This window comes from Falco biarmicus, chromosome 2 (assembly GCF_023638135.1).
Source record: "Falco biarmicus isolate bFalBia1 chromosome 2, bFalBia1.pri, whole genome shotgun sequence".
NCBI classification, from domain to species: domain Eukaryota; kingdom Metazoa; phylum Chordata; class Aves; order Falconiformes; family Falconidae; genus Falco; species Falco biarmicus.
Window position 1 is genome coordinate 15,696,123 of NC_079289.1, and position 20,456 is coordinate 15,716,578.

Consider the following 20,456-nt stretch of genomic DNA (forward strand, 5'->3'; position numbering starts at 1 on the left):
GATTTGTGGGAGAGTGGGTACAGGAGTCTCCTTCCACCTCTCAGTTCGCTAGCTGAGTTGCATGGCTCCCTGATGAAGCCTTGTGAGGCCTTGGGGCAATGTTCCATTTCTCACTGCTAAAGCAGCTTGGAATTCAGAGAGTTCCTGTTACTTGTATGTATCAACAGCCAGGCAGGCTATAGATACAGCTGAAGTAATACTTTTAGTGTTCTATGGAGTACTTCACCTAACTGAACGCTTGTCCCCAAGACAAAAAAGCAGCTACAGGTTAATATTCTTGGCCAGGATTAAAGACCAGAACAGTGGTACTGAAACTTCAGATTATCTTGTATCTTATCCTAGGTAGCACTGACATGATGAATTTGCCACTTTGAGCTGGTTTTGTCTCCAGAAAAAAGCTGAGATAAAAATCATGATGAATATTTTTGCATGTCAGGTTGTTAAGGTTGTGTGTGTGTAACTGGTAAGGTTGAAATCCTAGTGAGATACTCTGACAGTCAGTTATGGTGGTAAGAAACCAGGTAACAATATTTTTTTCTGTAATTTATGGTAGAGAAGAGCAGTAGCAATGGGAAGCCTTTTTTCCCTCTCTCCCCTTCATAGATGTTTAGGGGTGCGTTACAGAGGCACCATTAAAGCCAGATGTTTCAACGCTGTAAAAGACAGTAAACTGAGGAAGGCATCAGAGAAGGATGACAGCATGGGGAGACCAGCATTCATCAGGCCTCTTGGAGAAGGCTTCTGGACATGCAGTTACATCAGGTACTTCAAAGGCTGTCTGGGCTACTTGATCAGTATTTATAATGCACTCATTCACCAGGGTCGCTGCATTCCACTTCCAGAAATTTACTGTATCACCTTTGCTGTTTCAGTCAACACTACCATTATGTTTATTTTCATAAACACTGCTAATGGGGCAGCCACACTTTGACTTCTATGATTAGATGGGGCTCCTTGAGAAAGCAGTTTCCTTTGGCTGAGGACACCTTTATCTGAATGCAGCCTTCTTCCCACCTCTCCAGAGCTAAGAGTCTGCAGAGTGCCTTGTTTCAGTTTATCAACTGTTTTTTAGATCAGGACTATAATCTTGAGAGATTGCTGCAGCAGGCGAAAGAGACGGAATAAGGATCAGTCCCACTGTGATGTGCCACAGAACCCAAGAACCAAAGCTGAAGCCTGTATTTAGCTTGGGCAGGACTTATGCACCACTGCTGTCCTCTCTGCCTCTGGAGAGGCCCAGGTTGAAGCAAGACTCAGGACGCTGATGGTAATGCACTGTTCCTCAGGCATTTCAGTCCCAAGAAGAAACCTTTAGTTCTGTTCTGATGTTCTTTGGAGAAAGGACTATCTGTCATTGTAGCTAAGTAAGTGGGGAAAGTTCCCTCTATCTTTTTCTCTGAAAAGAAAATGGTTGGGAATGGAGAATTGAGGGAGCTGTTACTATACTCGAAGAGACAAAGCAAGCAGCAAGAGCCTGGCAGCTCAGAGCAGCGACATTTCTTTTTCTGCTTTTACAAGCATTTTAGCTTGTTTTTTTGATCCTCCCCCTCCCTTCCTCCTCACTGCGATATGAGGCTTGCCAAACAGAAAGGGAGAGCCTGAAACTGCTTGCCTTGAGGCCTGGGAGTGGAGGAAACAGCAGTTTATATTGCCATATTGGAAGGAGGCCGAAGGGCACAGAGGGGCAAAGGGCAGATATGTGACCGGGGGTGGAGCGGCACAAGGGAGCAATGCAGGCTGCAAGAGAGTTGAGGAGGAACACTGGGTTAATCAGCCCTGGGAGAATGTATGTAAAAAAGTCAAGAATATGTTACAACAGATTCAGTGTAAGTTCATTTAGGGAGTTCTGCTTGAAGTCCTCACACTGAAGTTTGCCCTCTGAAAGTATATCTTTCAGCAGTTGCAATTAAAGCCACACGTATGTACATATATAGAACTCAGTTCCTTCTGTGACATTAAACAGTTCCTTATGTCCAATAAAACTCTCCACACCCCGTCATTCTTCAGATATGGTATATGGAGAGCTGAATCAATTTTTGAACCTTGAGTCCCGTCTTGTCCACATCAGCAGTTTCCTTAAAATGACCTATCAGTGATCTGATAAACATTTTAAACTGTTAAGATTTTAACCTTTTTTTCTGTGTGCCACTGCTGAAACAGCAAATGTTTCTATGTCTGTAATTACGCAAAGTTAAATGGTGTTATAGTAAAAGCTATACTATACTACTTGTCAGCACAGCTAGATGTTTGAAATTTGACAGTGTTCTACATGACATCATCACATATGACAGGAAATTTGAAAAAGTTTTAGAAAAGGTATGAATGAGTCTGGCAAATTCATCTTACTGGAATGCTGTTACAGAAAATTACCCACTAGTGTCATAAGGCTCTGCTCAGTTATGCCTCCTTTATTCTTACTCTTCAGTTCTCAGTTGTGCAAACAACCTACTGCTGTTCTGTCATCACAAAATGGGGCTTTTTTGGATCTCATATCTGTTGTTTCTTTATAGGAAATGCCCAGACCACGACTACGCTAGGAGATTTTGAGTGTTGGTCAGTGTTCTGGTACCCGCTGTGGAAGTTTTTCAGCTTTCTATATGCAGAGATACTGCCTTGAACTCTTCCAGTGGAAATTTATATTCTCTTTTTGTCTTCCTCATGTTCTTCCCCTGTGGCTTCCAATGACTGAAGGCCTTCACCGGTCATGTTTCCCCTCTTTGAAGTCTGCAGAGCTGCCTGTATGAGCAAGCGGGGCCATGCAACAGCGTTTTACGCTGCTGTCAAGGAGCAAACGTCAATCCGCGGGGGGTGCCGCAAACCCCGGCGGCAGGAGCGGGCCGTGCCGGCAGCCGAGCGTGAGCCGGAGCCCAAGGCACCCGCCGGGGCTAGTGCGCGGCCCCGCGGGCAAGGCGGCGGGGCTGGGCCGCTGCCCGTGGCGCTGCCCCCTCCGGGCCGGGCCCGGCCCTTCCCAGCGGCGGGGGTCACAGGCCGCCCACCGCCCCGCACGGCGCCGGGGCTGGAAATCCCCGCCCTGGACCACGCCGGGCCGGGTCGGGCCGCGGGGAAGCACGTTGCCCCGGCGGGTTTCCCCGGCCGCCAGGAAAGTACCTAACGTCCCGGCTGACGCCGGCGGGGCCGCGGCCTTCCTTCCCCCGCAGCGCAGCCACCCGAACAAGCGGCAGGGCGGCGAGGCCGAACGGAGAAGCCGCCCGGCCGGAGCCCCCGGCGCCGAGGGGCGCGGACAGCCCAGGGGCGCGCTCCTCCCGCCGGCGGCCGCCACACGACGGCGCTCGTCACGGACAGGGCGGGCAGGGAGAGACGGGCTGGGGGAGGCACCGCCCGCCGCCCGCCGCCCGCCCCGTCAGGCAGCGCATGCGCCCGGCGGCCGCCGGGGCTTTCCCGGCACGGCGCCTCCACTCGGAGTTTCCGGGGCAGGGGCGGTGCCGGCCGGGGGCGCCGCTCCCCCCCCGCGCCCTCGCCAGGCACCGTTTGTATATAGGCTGGGGCGCGGAGCCGGCCCGCCCGCTGCCGGGGTGCGACCCCAGTCCGTGAGTATGGGGGTGCGCGCCGGGCTGTGGCCTGGTGCTGCGTCGCGACCGCGTCGGGCCTCTGCGCCCGGCTGAGGGGGCGGCGGGCGGGGGCGCGGGCAGGTCGTGTCGGAGCGGCTGCGCTTGTCACCGGCTTCGCGGCACTGGCCGGCGGCCGCTGGGCTCGGCCGGCGGCGGGGAGAGGGCTGGGGCGGGCTGAGGGGCCTGCTCCGCCCCAGGCCGGGGTCTCGGGCGCCGGGGGGGAGCGCGGCAGCCCTGCCGGGTGGCCGCTGGGGGCTCCCAGCCGGTCGCGGCGGGGGCGTGAGGCGGAGGGGCGGCGGGCCAGGCCCCGCCATGCCGGGGAGGGTGCCGGGGGCGGCGGCGCACGAACCCTGCCCGGGTGGGTTTCGGTGCTCAAGATGTGTAAACTTAGTGAGGGGTGCTCGGAAGGCAGACTTGCTTTGCCTCGTTTGTGACGTAAGAGTGGAGGAATATTAAATTGAGTTTTGAGGTTGCTGTACTTCAGACGTTGCAGCTCTGTGCTTAAGTAACCCCTGAGCGTTGCTGCAAGGTAACAGAAGAAAAAAACCAACCACCAGAGCAGCTGGTTGTCTTTGGAAGTCGAGGGTACGTGGGGCTGAGGTGGAGGATAACGTTAGGAGAAGAACGTTCAGCAGAAAATGACCTCAGGATTTCGGGTTTAAGTGATCATAAATGTTGTAGGGTTACTAAGGTTTAGTTTGTTCTGGTATTTCTGGCATTTACTGTGAGGTATCAGACTTACTGCGGTACGGAAACTGGCTTAACTTCTTGGGCTAGCATTGTTTGTGTGTGGTGATCGCTTAGTCCCACCATCTGAGTTAGAGGAGTGCATTGGGGTAAGGTATTTGTAACTTGTGTCCTCAGTGATTAAGAAACTGCTAGTAGTTGTGGCATGACCATATTAAGAACGAACCTGCTAAGAGCTGTTGAGTTGTATAGGAAATGCTCTGCTGGTTTCCAGTAGGTGATTTTTCTACAGCTGTGTCATCATGACAAGTATATGTGGTTCTTTTTAGGACCTGACTGCTATATATGAATAAATATAAAGTTATATATTTGAAAATTTTTAACTTTGTCTTTGCTGTTATGTGAATTTGTTTGGTGAATTTCAGTTGTGCTGATGCCCTATGTTTCAAGTATCGTTGGATTTACCTAAATAAGAAATTGCAGTACTCTTAAATTAAGTCAGTGTAAGAAAACTGGATCTTCATTGTTTGAGAATCTGAAAGCTTAAACTGATTTAAATGGATGCAATTTCTTTATTACAAGATCTTGCCTTTAGTTATTTACTTGATCACAAGCTGTCAGATTCATCTATCAGCCAAAGAAGTTCTGCCTGTAGATTAAACAGTTTTGCATATGTATCAGTAACAAGGAAATTAAGTGTGTAAATCCGTTCCATAGGACGTTATGTAAAGGTGACTCCCTTAAACCTCCTAGCTAACATTACAAAAGAGCTTACACTGAGATTTTAGTGTTTCAGTTTGTGTAGTTTCTGTTTGTATAGACATTACATGCACATCATTTTGTGTATTTTGAAACATTCTTCTCTTTCTTACAGGTTTTGTTCCACTCAAAAGAATTAAGTGATTGAAACTATAGATACTTACAGTTTCTTCTTGTGAACAGTCAGTATCAATATGGAGGCGTAGGCACTTTAGAGGGACTTCAGTCTTAACTCTGGGAGGTAGTTTTGTGCACAAATAAAGAAACTAAGGCTTCAAAAAAAATTTTTTTTTTAATTTGAGGATTCTGTTTGCTTCTGTATGCCATAAAGATGGCACACAGGAAAAACTTAATTCAACAGTATAAAGTATTAGAATGTCCCGACACAAGGCAATTCATTTACGTTAAATTTGTTAACTCTATACTGGTAACTAAGGCACCAGGTTAAAACTGAAATTCCCTGTTCAGTCTGTGCTGACAATGTTATAGACAGAAAAGCCTGGGGCTATTCCAGGCTTGTTAATTAAGACAGCTCACCCTGTCAGTGGCAGTGTATAGGATTTATTTTTCTCATAGCTGTATAGTCAATATATGTGAAGTTGAATATAAATTAACTTTACAACAACAATATTTACATCAACTTCTTTATTCCAACAATATGCAGAAGGTGAGCTGACTTCTTTGGACATCTAGTAGTAGCGAATACACCAGATCAGTTCCATAATGTCAGTTCAGAGGTGCTTTTTTTGGTGTGCCTTTTGGAGCTGATAAACCGTTATTTTCAGCCTCTTAATGAGGTTTACAAACTAAAATCTTAACCTGAGTATAAGCTGCATATTTATCAGCTGTCTAGGGTGAAATAGTTCTTAAATTACTTAACATATGTTCTGGTTAGAAATGACTTTTTTTTTTTCAGTTGCCCCATGTTTTAGTTTCTTTATTAACGAAGGATTTTGATAAACCTATTTGAGGTTTTTTTCCCCTCTGGATTCCTCCTCAACTAGCCTGACAAATTAATACTGTGCCCCCAGATACACTGTACCAGGAAAGCATGTGATGCCTGTATGATTCAAGGGAAGGTCCTTTTTGCCATGCTTTCGTCAACTGTCAAAGTGGGATGAGGCAGCTTTTACACTGAAAGCAGTTGCGGAAACTGAAGTACAAGAACTTCCCAAATATTTAAAGGCTGTTCAATCATGAAGCTAATTGTATTCACATATGCATTCAAAGTTGCACATTGAAGTATTTAATTTTCAGGTTCTTGCTTTTGTACAGGCAGGGGTTATTCCAAATTGCCTTTAATGCACACAACTACCTCCCAGAGGAAGACTTGTCCCATTCTTCCAAAAATAGTCCATTATGAACATAATGGAAAATAGCCCTTTCTTGGCTAGCATCACGAAGCAGAGTGCTTTGTGCGGTGAACTGAAGTATGATCTATCCTGTGAACTCTACAGAATGTCAACGTTTTCTACTTTCCCTGTTAACGTGCCAGTGTCAGAACGGAGTCTTGCCCGGGCTGGGTTTTATTACACTGGTGTGCAAGATAAAGTTAAGTGCTTCAGTTGTGGCTTAACATTGGACAGCTGGCAACCAGGAGATAATGCTATGGAAAAACATAAGCAGCTGTATCCTAGCTGCAGTTTTGTTCAAAACATGCTTTCAGTTAACAACCTTGGACTGTCTTCTCGTTCTGCCTTTTCACCTCTGGTCACAAGCAGTCTGTCACCATCTCTACATTCCATAACACTTTCTCCAAATTTAGAACAAGTTGGATATTTCAGTGGCTCTTTTTCCAGTTTTCCTCAAGACCCGATAACTACGAGGGCAGTTGAAGACCTTTCATTCTTGAGACCTAAACTTCACAATCCTTCTATGAGTACAGAAGATGCTAGACTATGCACTTTTCACTCATGGCCACTGACTTTTCTCTCGCCCTCTGATCTGGCAAAGGCTGGGCTGTATTACTTGGGGACAGCAGACAAAGTTGCTTGTTTCACCTGTGGTGGTCAGCTGAGTAACTGGGAACCAAAAGATAATGCTATGTCAGAGCATCGGAGACACTTTCCTAACTGCCCTTTTGTGGAAAACCTTACCCGAGACCAGCCAAGTTTCAATGTTTCAAACGTGAGCATGCAAACGCATGAAGCACGTGTTAAAACATTCATAAACTGGCCAGCTAGAATTCCAGTTCAGCCTGAACAGCTTGCAGATGCTGGCTTTTACTATGTAGGTAAGAAAAAACTGATCGAGTCTCTGGTTTTATTCATATTGCTATGTCAGCATTTACTACTTAAATTGTGCAAATGTTTGCTAGATTATTTTGCCCTGTATTTTTTTTAAAGGCCGCAATGATGATGTCAAGTGTTTTTGCTGTGATGGTGGGTTAAGGTGCTGGGAATCTGGAGATGATCCATGGGTTGAGCATGCAAAGTGGTTTCCAAGGTAATCTGCAAAATTTTTTTTATAATTTGTTCACATCCTTAAATACTTCTAATTTTGGTAGCTAAGTACTGTACTTAATACTTTTATTTAACTTTACCATATGGTATACAAATTCATTCATTTGTATGTATTTCATGTACCTCTATTGAAAATCTCTGAAATACTAAGGTGGCCTTGATTAAAATGTTTCTTCATTAAGCATGATATTTAATGCTTTCTACTTCATAATTAAAAGCTGCGTGCATCCCGAAATCACAATTAGCAAGTGAGGCTGCATTGTTCATGAGCATTTTTATCTAAGAGAAGCAGTTAGAAAGCAGACTGAGGAGAGAAAAGCTGCTGAGAAAGTAAAGGAACATTTGACTCCCTCAGTCTAGTTTTGTGCCCATGCTGAATGCTCTTGAACCAGTTTTAGAGTTCGTGCAGTTTGTTTCTTAGATGTAGAAAGGCTTGTGAAAAAGCTTTCAGTGGCTGTGCACTGTGTCCCTCTTGGAAAAATGCCAGAAATAACTTTTTTTTCATGTCACCCTTAATTAAATGGGAATTGCATACCTAATTCCTATCTGTGCCTGTGGAAATCTCTGCCTACATTAATGACAGAAAGAGCTGCACTTTATTTCAGGAAAGCTAACAATAATTCTTGACATCACAGATGTCCAGGTAGTCTGTCATGGGCAATTTACCAGCTACTGTTGGACTACATGATGTACGTAAGAGTCAAATGACATGTTTGTTTCCTTCTGTGTTGTCCCTGTCAGTAGATGTATTTTAGAGAGATAACTCTGAGTTACTGAAGCAGATCTGGCTTTGATCGTGGTGTTAAATTTTAACTTCTTTTAAATGATTTGAGGGGGAGATAAGAATGGTGAGATGGAAACGGTTTATCACTGCACTTGCAGTGATGCTAACAGTATCATTTCTCATGACTGCCATTTTGATTAGGGGTGATAGCAGAAGGTAAAGCTGCTGCATTTATATGCGTAAGCCTACTGACTGATGAACATCATGGAGACGCTTTATCAAAGTCACCAGACACAAGACTGCATTGAGCTTCCACTTATGAGAACTCTTTGCCTTCTGAGCAACATTTAAGTTACACTATGTTATTGTAAACTGTTTCATTCTTCTGTATTTTTTTCTTTGGCAAGTAGAAAGTATAATTTGGTACACTTCTGTCAATGTTTCAGGTGTGAGTATCTGCTTCGTGTAAAAGGAGGAGAGTTTGTAAGTCAAATTCAGGCCAGGTTTCCCCATCTTCTGGAACAGGTAAACTTCACTGTTGTGTAACTTTGATTTTCCCCTGTTGAAGAGCACTGTGTTCCCTTTGGGAATTTGGTCCATCCTTCTGCATATGTTTCTACTAGGCTTCTAAGATGAGAAATGCTCTTCATGAGCACAAAAATGAAACCGGTGCTGAACCATGGGGACTTGGATTAGTAAGAGTTTAACCTGTACGGATTACTTGTGGAAAGTGTTGTGAGGCAGTGAGCTCCTTCCTGTCAGGGGAAGGAAATTCTCATTATGTAAGTTTCAGTGAGTAATGCAGATCAGTACGTGTTGTTTCAGAAATCAGTGATGAACAGCCTGAAATATTTCTATCCATAACTCTTACAGAAAGAGTAAGCCGAACTTCTCGTCATGGAATTGGTCAGCACTAACTAATGATATAGCTGCACAAATTTGTAGACTTGTGTAACTGCATGTAAAATACTTCACAGGTCCTGTTCAGATGGTTGATGAGGGAAGAATGTATTAGAAAGGTATGTTAGAGGAAAAGCAATACTTTGATACTAATGTAGTTCTGTTGTGTTCCACAGCTCTTGTCAACCTCCGATACGCCTGTAGATGAAAACATTGATCCCCCAAGTATGTATATAAAAGCATGTTTTTAAACTTTCTCAGTATTTTGCAATCTTAATGATTGGCTATTCAAAGCTAACCTCCTTAACAATTCTTAAATTTTTTTGGAAACAACAATACTATCTAACTATCTAACATTTTCTAACTAATGATAAAAGCTAGGTAGCTTTGATACTATATGGATAAACTTCAGGGAAGTACCTTTAAGAGATCTTGTCTTTAATTTTCATTATTTTCCTATTAGCAGTTCATTTTAAGGTTTTTGATTTGAATGCTTGGCATTTGCTGGATTTGTAGTTTTTAGTTTCATGGTTGAGTTAAACAAAACAAGTCGGTTTGATATTTGTTTGACGCACAGTATTGAACTTGGTGGAACAGTTGCTAGAGGGTGGGGTCTCATGACTGTGCAGTTAGGCAGCTCCATTTTTAGGCACATAGCTAGGTAAATGCTCTGACTTGGAACAGCAGTGGTTAAGGAGAGAGTAGGATGAGCCGATAAAGTGAAGTCTTTTTGAGCTGGACTCTAGTTACGGTGGAAATAAACTCCTCCAAGAGGGGTGAGTGGCTTATGCTATCGTAGTCCCTGCTGGTTGAGGACAATGAGTCAGAATTCTATGTCTGGTGTTTAGTAAGCTGAATGGAAAATACTGATTAAGAGCTGCAATAGAGCAATTGTTTGTACTATAAACCTGAATTTTGATTCTTCCTCCAAGACTTTTTTTCAAGGCTGAAGTTAGAAATGACTTAGTATAAAAAAAGCTGCTGAAACACAATGGTATTCTCTGTGGTGTCTCTGGATTATCCTAGATTTTACTGAAAGCCTGACATGGGCTGGAGTTCCTCATGGATTCAGTACAATTGAATCTTAAGTAACTGTCCTCCATTTTTAAAACTAACTAATTAAAAAAATCTATTAAACCATTGAAACCTTTTAATGCTAGGTATTCATGTGTATATGCATGTGTGTAGGTCATGTTGGTGAGTCAGACTTCTGGGTTGTTATAGGTATTTTATTTGTTATATTACACATGCTGATTTTTACTCTTTGATTAGTTATTCATTTTGAACCTGGAGAGTGTCATTCAGAAGATGCAATCATGATGAACACACCTGTGGTTAAAGCTGCCTTGGAGATGGGATTCCGTAGAAGGCTAATAAAGCAAACAGTGCAAAGTAAAATCTTGGCCACTGGAGAAAACTACAAGACTGTTAATGACCTTGTGTCTGATCTGCTCACTGCTGAAGATGAAAAGAGAGAAGAAGAGAAAGAGAAACAATTTGAAGAAGTGGCATCAGGTACGGAAAAGGCATGAATAAAAGTAAAAGCGGAAGTGGTTTGTATTACGTATGCATGAAGTGATTCAGTTTAATTGCTGTTATGATCAGCTTCTGTAAAAGCATTGTCAGGGCATCTGTATGGAACTAGCAGTCTGGGAAATGTTTTGTTCCCATTCAGGATGATGGTTCACACAGCTGCCTAGGGTTCAGAATCACCCGATTTTCTCCACAGGAACAAAGCCTTTTTTTTTTTTTTAAAAAAAGTGTGCCTTTTTATTGCTGTTAATAAAATAAGTAGAACCAAAATACTTTACTTGGCACACCCTACTAATTTTTTTCTTCAAATTTGCCCGTTCTTTAAGCTACTTGAAGCAATGAGCTACCATATCCACTTTCTAGAAGAGGCTATAATCTTCTGCAAATTTGGATTCTGTAAGGTGGCCAAAGGTCTTTTTCTGTGTCTGACTCAATCAGGCATATCAGATATTTAACAGTGTTTATTTGATATGTCTTTAACGTTTCCTTTTGTTTTAATGCTATATAATTTTGGAAGCAAAAAAAAAATCCTATTTTTGAGTCTGTGAAGTTGTAATAAAATACCACAATTATAAATTGAATTAAGATTGCTTCTTGCAGTAGTGCACGTTCTATCAAAAAAGCATGGATAGATTCAACCATTAAATCTTAACTGAATTTTTTTTTTTGCTGTTGAGATAGATTATTAAAAAAAACCAAATGGCCAGAGTCTGGTTGTGCTGTACTTCTGGTTTTCTTGCACATAATTCTGTTGGACACCTCTTAGAAAAACTTACTCTGTCTGCATCTCAGACTTGATTTTATCTGCCGCTGACTAAATTAACCCGTTGGTTGTCAGCGAGTTAGCATTGGTGTTGTGCAGAGGTGGTGGGTTTTTTCTTTGCAGCGGTGCAGAGAATGTAAATTTTGCTAGTGTGAAGTTAGACAAGATTCCCCTCAGATAATTTAACCTAGAGATGGAAGCAGGAAGTTTTGTTGGTGGAAATGCTTCAGCTCAAAAGCTGCTTGTATGTGGTTTTCTTCAGTCTGTTCTTCGTGTGAGTACCATTAAAACTTACTGAGGTCTTTCTTAATGGTGTGTGGTAAGTGAACATTTCAAGTAGAGATTAAATAATGTATCAATTATTGCTAAGCAGAAATGCAGCTTGGAGGAGTGTATTCTTAACAAATGTCTGATCCCCTTTGCATTCCAGATGATTTGTCCTTAATCCGAAAGAATCGTATGGCTTTATTCCAACGTTTAACATGTGTGCTTCCAATCCTTGGGAGTTTACTATCAGCTAAAGTGATAACGGAACTTGAGCATGATGTTATTAAGCAAAAGACTCAGACACCACTGCAAGCAAGGGAACTGATAGATACAGTTTTAGTGAAAGGAAATGAAGCAGCCAGCATATTCAAAAATTGTCTACGAGATTGTGACCCAGTGCTGTACAAAGATTTATTTGGTATGTCTGTCCTTTTTTTTTTTAATTATCATTTTTAAAGGATGTAAGCTTATAGAATTCTAACCAGTGCTGTCATAAGAACCTAAAGGAAAAAAAAAGGGGGGGGGAATACCATTTGAATATAGATTAGCGAAATGACTAGTTGTTTTGTTTTTTTTTTTCCCCTCTTATTTTAGTGGAGAAGAACATGAAGTATGTTCCCACAGAAGATGTTTCAGGTACCTTAAACTCTGCCTTCTTACTTCAAAGGACAAATAGCTGATAACATCATAAAAAAGAAAATTACTTTGGTTAAGAAATAAGTTTTATGCATTACCCTTTCCCCAACAGTGCTTTGGTGAGATGCATTTACTTGAAAAAGTTAAGTGCATGCATGGACTTGCTTGCAAGTCTATCTGCTGTAAGCTGTGTCATTCCGTGCCTTACACATGCTGTTGTACCATGGGAGGTAGAGCTTTCTGGAGCTTGACAATTCAAGCACATGCTGGACTTGATCCTGGTACAAGCTCTCATTCAGGCACTTGGTAAAGATTGCACAATGAATAGTAGGTTAGCATATCACAGCAGGTATTATAATCTCTGCTTTTCCAGAGTAGGTTATAGGTGTCTTGCGGTCTAGCTTGACCAACAGCTGGGTAGATAAAGAATTGTCAGACATGGGATTGAGTTTGCTCTGGTTCTTAGTCCTGTAATTTAATATGTTAATAGACTGCAGAAAAGTATACAAGCTTGAATATTGCTTGCTTCCACCAGCTGGACTGTGTGCTCTGCACTTCTAATATCCAAGCCAGAAAAGTACAGCATTTGCTAAAATGTAAACATTGGTTGGTCTTGAGCTACAGTTGGCTTCCAATCCCTAAGCTGTTTGTGTTGTCTCACGGAACTGGAAACTACAGACTAGTTCCTTGCATGCCATTTTCTGAGCTCTGGAAAATGTGTCCATTTTCTCACTGCCATCTGGTTTTGGTGAATGCAGATAGGGAAATAAAGGGTGAAATAGAACATGACTGTATTTTAAATAGAATTATATTTGGCTGTCTTAAGTTTTAAAATAATTTTTTCCAGGTTTACCTATGGAAGAGCAATTAAGAAGGCTGCAAGAGGAAAGAACATGTAAAGTTTGCATGGACAAAGAAGTTTCTATTGTTTTTATTCCATGTGGTCACTTAGTGGTATGCAAAGAATGTGCACCATCCCTTAGAAAATGCCCTATTTGCAGGGGGACAATAAAGGGTACAGTTCGTACTTTTCTTTCATAAAGAGGGGAACTTGCAAAATCTTTGTTCCTGTCATCCTCCAACTGCTGAAGCTTAAGGCAGCAGTGTCTTAAGAATGGAAAATTGTGGTCCAGAAGATGATTAATCAACTACCTAACAACATTGTGTAATAGTAAACTGTATAATTGTTATGAGTATACTAGCTTTTCCTTGCCAAAGACTATTTCTGTTTGTAAAACTAACTCAATACTAAGGTGAAGTTTTTGTAGCTTTCCTTTCTAAGGAAAGCAGTTTCACTAGTATGCCCTTGTGTCACTTTGAATAGAAAAACTTTCTGGTTGAATTCCTGAAATGAAGCTTGGCATAACTCTTCTCATGAGTTTCCTCCTTGAGGATGTGAGGAAATACATTGATTGCTGTGTATTAATAATTGATATTAATTAACTTCAGTTACTGTTTTAGTTCTGGCTTGGCTTTTTTGTGGACTTGAGGAGGAAAGAGGCAAACTTGCAGGGACAGCAGGACTTCTTGTTAAGTTTTGTTCATGTCTACCTACTTGTGTACTATATATTAATAATAGTTTATATGAAGATTGAATTAAAATATTTCTACTTCTCCAGTGAGTGCTTGTTTATTCTCTTTCTGTTGTAGGCTGCAGTGACTAGAATGCTGTCTTTTCCTGACAAAAGTTTGGGATTGGTTGGTTGCCTGCCTGCAAAAGTACAATAAAACTTAATTCTGTGTCTATCATTCATTTTTGAACAGGGGCATGAGCTTCTGTGCTGCTTGAGGATTCCCTCTGGTAAAGTAGGGGTTTCAGATTTTTATCCTTACTTAACAAAACCCCTCAAAAACCCCTAACAGCACCTGTTATTTCCTTCTGTCTTGATTTTTTCAAAGGACAGAAATCATGGTCAGGAGTGGTCCTCATGACCTCAGTGATGAGGCAGAGGGTAGCAATTACAGCCTTGATGCTGGGGATTAAAATGTCAAACCTGCTTTTCTGTGTTTGGAAGTTTATGGTGATCTGCAATTAAACAGTAGGGTCTTCCAGCCCCCTCTGAAGTCTTGGGTCTTGGTTTGCAAGCTGTTAGTTTAGGGACTCCTGTTTTACTGGTTGACTCCTACAATTACCTTTTTCAGCTTTGTATCCCTAGATTTGCATAGTAGCTGTCTACAGAGGGAAGGTGTTGATAGGTATTTCTCAAAGATTTAATGTTTGGGGGGTTAAGGGAGGGGTGCAAGAATCTCAGCTGGTTTGTCTTTAAACATTTTTGTGTGAATTCAGCAATGCTGATGTTTTGTTTCATCCATTCTTCCATAATTTCTGCAACACTTTAATGCTGTGCATTAGCTGGCATCATAATTGTTTTAATGCTTTGGTATACATTCCTTGTAGCACACAGGATTCTTTGCTAACTGTAGATCAGTTTGCTGTAATTCTTTTAAATGCAGACTTTTGTCCAACTTTATTATAGGTACGTACCTTCCCTTCAGTTTTGGTGTTAAAACTGTGTTTCAAATGTAGCATGTAGTTTTGAACAGCTTTAACTAACATACTTCTGCTTTTCTGGTTTTGAAATGGTTCTAAAGACTCTTGTCTTGTGTAGCAACTTAAAAAGTTGTCAAAGATTATGCAAGCTTGTTAAAAGAATAAAGCCTGTGAGTTGAAATTCGATATTCAGACCCATAAAATGAGTAATATTGGAACCAAGTATACTTTATACAGATTAAGATGAATCTTGCAGGGGGAGCTGGAGAGGTCAGGCTCACCTGAACAGTGTGGAATTGTTAGTATGTAAGCCCTATTTCTGAGCAGGGAAGAGGGAGGATAGGGAAAAACATGGTAGCAGGCAGACTTCTGAAGCAATGCATTTTTCCTTAGAAGCATATGGGGGTTACAAGTTTTTCAAACACTGCAGTTACTACATACAGATCAGATGACAGGGCTTTAAAAACTGATTCAGGTGTTCAGTGTCATTTGTGATGCCTGAGGGTATCTCAGGACCTGCAGCGTAGCTGTCAGCCAGGGTTGGTGAATGTTTTGAATGTCCTGGGCAACTTCAAACAGTGCCGGCTGCCTGCATCTAGGCACCTGAACGGTGTTCTGAGAAGTGGAGGAACTTGGTCTAGAAACTACTGGATAAAACTCCTTGACCTAGTTTTGACAGGAAGGCTACTCTAGGTTATGGCTTTCCCCTGTTCCCCACTATCACAATTGTGGTTGCCCTGATCCGTAATGCTGTGCACGTGAGCAGTTACGTTCTCAGTGTTATTCCAGGAAAGCTCTAATAAAACTAGCTGTCTGTAGCACACTGCAAGCAGAACCCTAGCACCATGTTAAACCCTGGGGACTGCAGTGTTAATGTTTGGCGAGGATCAAGTGACTTCTGTTAGTTGTGAACCAGCTGATCATGTTTCACACTTTGTACTGTGTCTGCTTCCTGCTTTGAAAGCATTTTCCAGAGCTTTGACTGGGTTGAACAGCAATAAACAGCCTCCGCCCCTGCCCCCAGCTTGCTGTGAGCTCTGCTGATGAAGCAGCTCAAGTTCTCAGACGTCAGCGTTCCAGGTCCATAGTTTGTCTTGAGCTTGCAGAGTATGTTTGCGTGGCTTAGGGGTTGTAGAGGGTGGGTAACCTGGAGTTTGTTGGAGTCGGTGGTCAGACTTGCTGTAGGTGAAGACAGAAGGCAATATAACCAGATTCTATAAAAGAGCCATTTCTTTACTTGAACAAAGCTTATCGTATCTGCAAAGGATCTAGCCCGGAACAGTTGCAGTTTCCAATAATGGTTTGAGATACTGCAAGATACAGTGGCTTCCCAGGCAGCGGCTGTATGTTTTGTGAAGCAAGTGCCGTGATGCTTTGTTGTAATTATTGAGCGGTTTCCTGCATGGTGGTTTTGGTGTGTGTGCTTTGTTTAACTGAATTGTGTCTTTCTCTTCTGTTTGCTTTTGAGCATTGACCAGGAAGCCTAGCATTCTTCAAATTGAAGACCGCGTGCAGTCCTAGTATCTGTAAGTGATCAGATCGGTACCTGGCATTGTAACAGAGTACTGCTCTTACATGCTGAAATAAATGGCCACGTGTAAAATACCTAGGAAGTCCATTAGCATGATGTAAAAGAAAAATCTTTATGTTGCTGCTTTTTGTGACCGATGAGTTAGTGGTTGTTCAGTAACTCCACAGTGCCACGCTCTCAGAACTTGGTTCTTTGCCATATTCCTCACAAGACATCAGAAGAAGAGAAGCACACGGAACTGTGAACAGTGTATTCATCTGCCTTTAGTTCTGTGTTGCGAGGCTGAGGTATGCACTATCATGCTTAGTGTTGCAGATGATGAACTTGCAAATTCAGTTTTGCTGTTAGTTATTTCTAAAGTCACCCACCCCAGGTATGTGAATTCAGGCAGATGTATTCTGGATGTGGAAGGGTATTATCTGTTCTGTTGAGCTACTTAACATACAATTGTTGTCACTCTTGCTCTGGAGGTTACTAGTGCAGGGAGTAAACTTTCTGAGACTATACTAAATCACTAGTCCTTTGTTCCTGTTTTTCATTGAGTGTGTGATCACAACAGTTACCGGTGCTCCAGCTCAGCTTCCTCACCGATGGGTGCTGGCATGGGACCCTTCAAGCCTGAGAGTCTGGAATATAGCACGCATCCTGCGCAAGGAAGAGCAGAACTCCAAACAACAGATCCTGCTGTGCTATTTTCAAAAAAGAAACAGGTGAGGGTTTGGGTTTTTTTTTTCTTTTTGAAGAGTTCAAAATATGCTGCTTGCACAGTAAGTGATGTCCTAGCAGTAGCCTTCACATTTAGTTGTGGCCCGGTGAAATTTTTTAGGGAACAGCTGGAGAACTTGCCAAGGGTTCTAAGCTCATGTGTTAGAGGGTGTAGACTTGGTCAAAACAAAGATTTTGTTCTGTTGGATCTGTATAGCTTGACTTAGTAGTGATGCTCTATTCTTTTGGCAGATAGAGAAGTGAAATACTTTAGATTTATAGAGTATAGGATATTAGTTAGGGTTGTGATTTGCCCAGTGGAAAATAGCTTCAATTCTAAGGGAAGAATAAAGTCTGTAGAAAAGATTGTTATGTGTGCAACTATCAAAAGAAGAAAGCACACCATTTGTACAGACACTCATTGCTTTTCTTCACAAACCCTGTCAAGAAAACTGAGTTACAATCATTTTTCTTCTAACACTTTAGAAGCATCCAGTACTGGCCAGGTGCAACACCTTGGTTTGTAAACTGCTTTACACTTGATGTGGAGGTCAGAACAAACAACAGACAAACTCAAACTTTGGAGTATCAGAGTGAGAATATCTTTCCTCTTGGTATGTCAAAAGAACACTGAAAAGCCTCCAGAACTTAGTGTCCCTTTCATTCTTTCAGGAGTTCCCGAGTTGGATGTTTTGAAGTGTAGGCGTGACCTGACACTGAAGGATAAAATGGATCAATGATTAAAAGTAGTGTGTTTATAGCAAAGCAAATAATATATGATAATGCGAGCTAAAGGTTAGACACTGCAGGATCATAGAACAGTTTCAGTTGGAAAAAGACCTTTAAGACCATTGAGTCCAACTGTTAACCCAGGGCTGCCAAGTCCACCACTAAACCCTGTCCTTAAGCACCACAACTAGGCATTTTTTTAAAACACACCAGGCAGCTTTCCAGCCACTCTTCCCCAGCCCCTAGTGCTGCGTGGGGCTGTTGTGACCCAAGGGCAGGACCCGGCCCTGAGCCTTGTTGAACCTCATATACCTGGCCTTGGCCCATCGGTCCAGCCACCCTTCTGCAGAGCCTTCCTACACTCAGGCAGATCAACACTCCCCCCCAGCTTGGTGTTGCCTGCTAACTTTCTGAGGGTGTGCTCGATCCCCTCCTCCAGGTGATCGATAAAGATCTTAAAACAGATCTGGCCCCAATCCTGAGCCCTGGGGAACACCACTTGTGACCAGTTGCCAGCGGGATGTTACTCCCCTTACTACCACTCTTTGGGCTCAGCCGTCCAGCCAGCTGTTTACCCAGTCTAGTGCATACCTGGAATTTGCAGTCCTTGCACCTATGTTGTTTGTGAGAACTACCAAATGCAGATTCCTAAATTTAACTTTCCTGTTTTTTAAGAATGTAATCACACACCAATCGTGACTCCTTCAGCATTGTGTAGAGAACGTGTTTACATTCTGCACAGGTCCATTCTCATCCTCTCACCTTCCATATCACAGCTAAATTCTTAACCTCTTATCTGGGTAATTTTCAGTCTCTGATGCCATTCCACTTTGCTTTTGGCAATATTGTAATTTTTTTGCTTATATCTTTTTCAATAAAGCATGTTAAGAATGCTGTGTATGTCTTCAGGGTAAAAATAGAGTGGCATGAGTATGTAAGACCTTTTAAGAGTCACTGAACAAAAAGGTATGGAAGTAGATTTACAAAGGGATGATGTTTATGTCACTGAATATTATCACAGTAACATAATCTTGCTGTAATATTTTTTTAAAATAAGAAACTAAATACTGTACTGCAGGATTTCTGGACTTCTTTGAAGCCTTTGATGCAGGGCCCCATCAGAACCATTAAGCTGGAAGGGCCATGATTTGGTACTAGAACACAGGCTAAAGGAGAGCTACATAAAAAGGAGAGAGCTGCGGGAAGAAGGCAGAACAGTGCAGTTTTGAGATGTGCTTGTGTTGTTGATCTTGATGTGTTTGAAAGGCAAAAGTAACATTCGTGATAACGTGGCCTAAGGTGGCTGTGTTCTGTAGCCATGGGATGATTTCCTAAGCCTGTAATATTAAAAATTCATTTCACTTAATACAAAGCACAAAAACATGACTTCTAAGGATTAAAAATTAGTAAGGGGTTGTGCGAAAGTTGTAATAATCACCTGAATGCTGGGCAGGGCCTTAAAACTTGATACTGTAAATGCAGTTCTGTGATGTGTCACCAGAGGGGTTCCTAATCCAAGACAGACCTCTGAACCGCCGGCTCGGCCATCCGTACTAGTAAGGAAACAGATACGCAGCCCTGTTGAGAGGATGAACTATGAACAGTTGAATACAATATTAATAAACTCCCTCAAGGAACAGCTGAAAGACTGTAACATAAGTATACCTAGAGAAGGGGAGGAGCTATTTATGCTAAAAAATTGTAGCATAAAATGAATATAAACAGATCATAAACTAATGATTGAATTTAGGATAACTGATCACCAGAGAAGTGAGTGGGAAGAGGCTTCCATGAAGGAACATTTAGGAAGCGTTTCTTTACCAAGAGGGTGGTTGATCACTGGGACAGAGTTCCTAGAGAGGTGGTCAATGCCCCAAGCCTGTCAGCGTTCAAGAGGCATTTGGTCAATGCCCTTGAGAACATGCTTTAACTTGGTCCACCCTGAACTGGTCAGGCAGTTGCTCTAGGCCCCTTGCAACTACTCTATATTCTGTTTCCCCGTTGCCTGCGATAGCACTAGACATCAGTCTACGAGATAAAAGACCTTTTCCCGTCTTTTGCTCCTACTTAAGCTTTATACCTCATACTGGTCTACAAGGTGGTAGACTCTTGTGCCAAGCCCTTTCAATTACTTTTTCCTTACAAAATCTTAAGGGCCAATGTTTAGTTAACATAACTGAAACAGTAATTTAGCATTAAAAAATCCTGATTATTTAATACAGTCAACCACTCTATGCGTGTAGAGCATAGCAAAATTCAGGTCCACTGCTTGTTCCAATGCTGTAGGAGTGACCTCCAGGACTGAGGCTGAAATACATAGTGGTGGTATGACACACTGAAAAGCAGTCCTGTTCATCTCACTTTATACATGTGTAATTTAAAGCTAGGCTTTTGTTTACTATTGGAAAGCAAATGTCAAGTTAAAGGTAAGATTTATCAATTGCACTTCCTTGAAAGGAGGAGTCAGGTTTTCTGCTTGCATTGACACCACTGAAATCTTAAGCACATAATTTTGCTTTATGGTAATAATTAGATTACAAAACACATTACAAATGATTGATCTGGGCAAAAATGTACTAAGACTGGTAATCAAGCATTTAAAAATATGTTGAACACTTCTTATTCAATACATACGACTGTGGAACATGTTGAGGGGAATTTTGAAACAGTCTAATAAAATAAAAATCCAACTGAAATTGG

General features: G+C 42.1%; 1 protein-coding gene across 1 annotated transcript; it reads left to right on the forward strand.

Annotated features, from left to right (window-relative positions):
* Window positions 1-3,358: 3,358 nt before the first annotated feature.
* Window positions 3,359-13,922, forward strand: BIRC2 (baculoviral IAP repeat containing 2). Its single transcript, XM_056327028.1, has 9 exons — window positions 3,359-3,548; window positions 5,131-7,248; window positions 7,361-7,460; window positions 8,648-8,726; window positions 9,278-9,326; window positions 10,374-10,616; window positions 11,828-12,082; window positions 12,259-12,300; window positions 13,148-13,922. Exons 2-9 carry the CDS (start codon window positions 6,375-6,377, stop codon window positions 13,339-13,341), a joined length of 1,836 nt encoding a protein of 611 aa, XP_056183003.1. The 5' UTR covers window positions 3,359-3,548; window positions 5,131-6,374; the 3' UTR covers window positions 13,342-13,922.
* The last annotated feature ends 6,534 nt before the right edge of the window (window positions 13,923-20,456 follow it).

Coding starts and splice junctions, on each gene's coding strand:
- BIRC2 (XM_056327028.1), top strand. CDS start 6,375: ATGAACATAATGGAAAATAGCCCTTTCTTGGCTAGCATCACGAAGCAG. Junction 8,727..9,277: donor TTCCCCATCTTCTGGAACAG/GTAAACTTCACT, acceptor TGTGTTCCACAG/CTCTTGTCAACCTCCGATAC. Junction 9,327..10,373: donor TGAAAACATTGATCCCCCAA/GTATGTATATAA, acceptor CTCTTTGATTAG/TTATTCATTTTGAACCTGGA.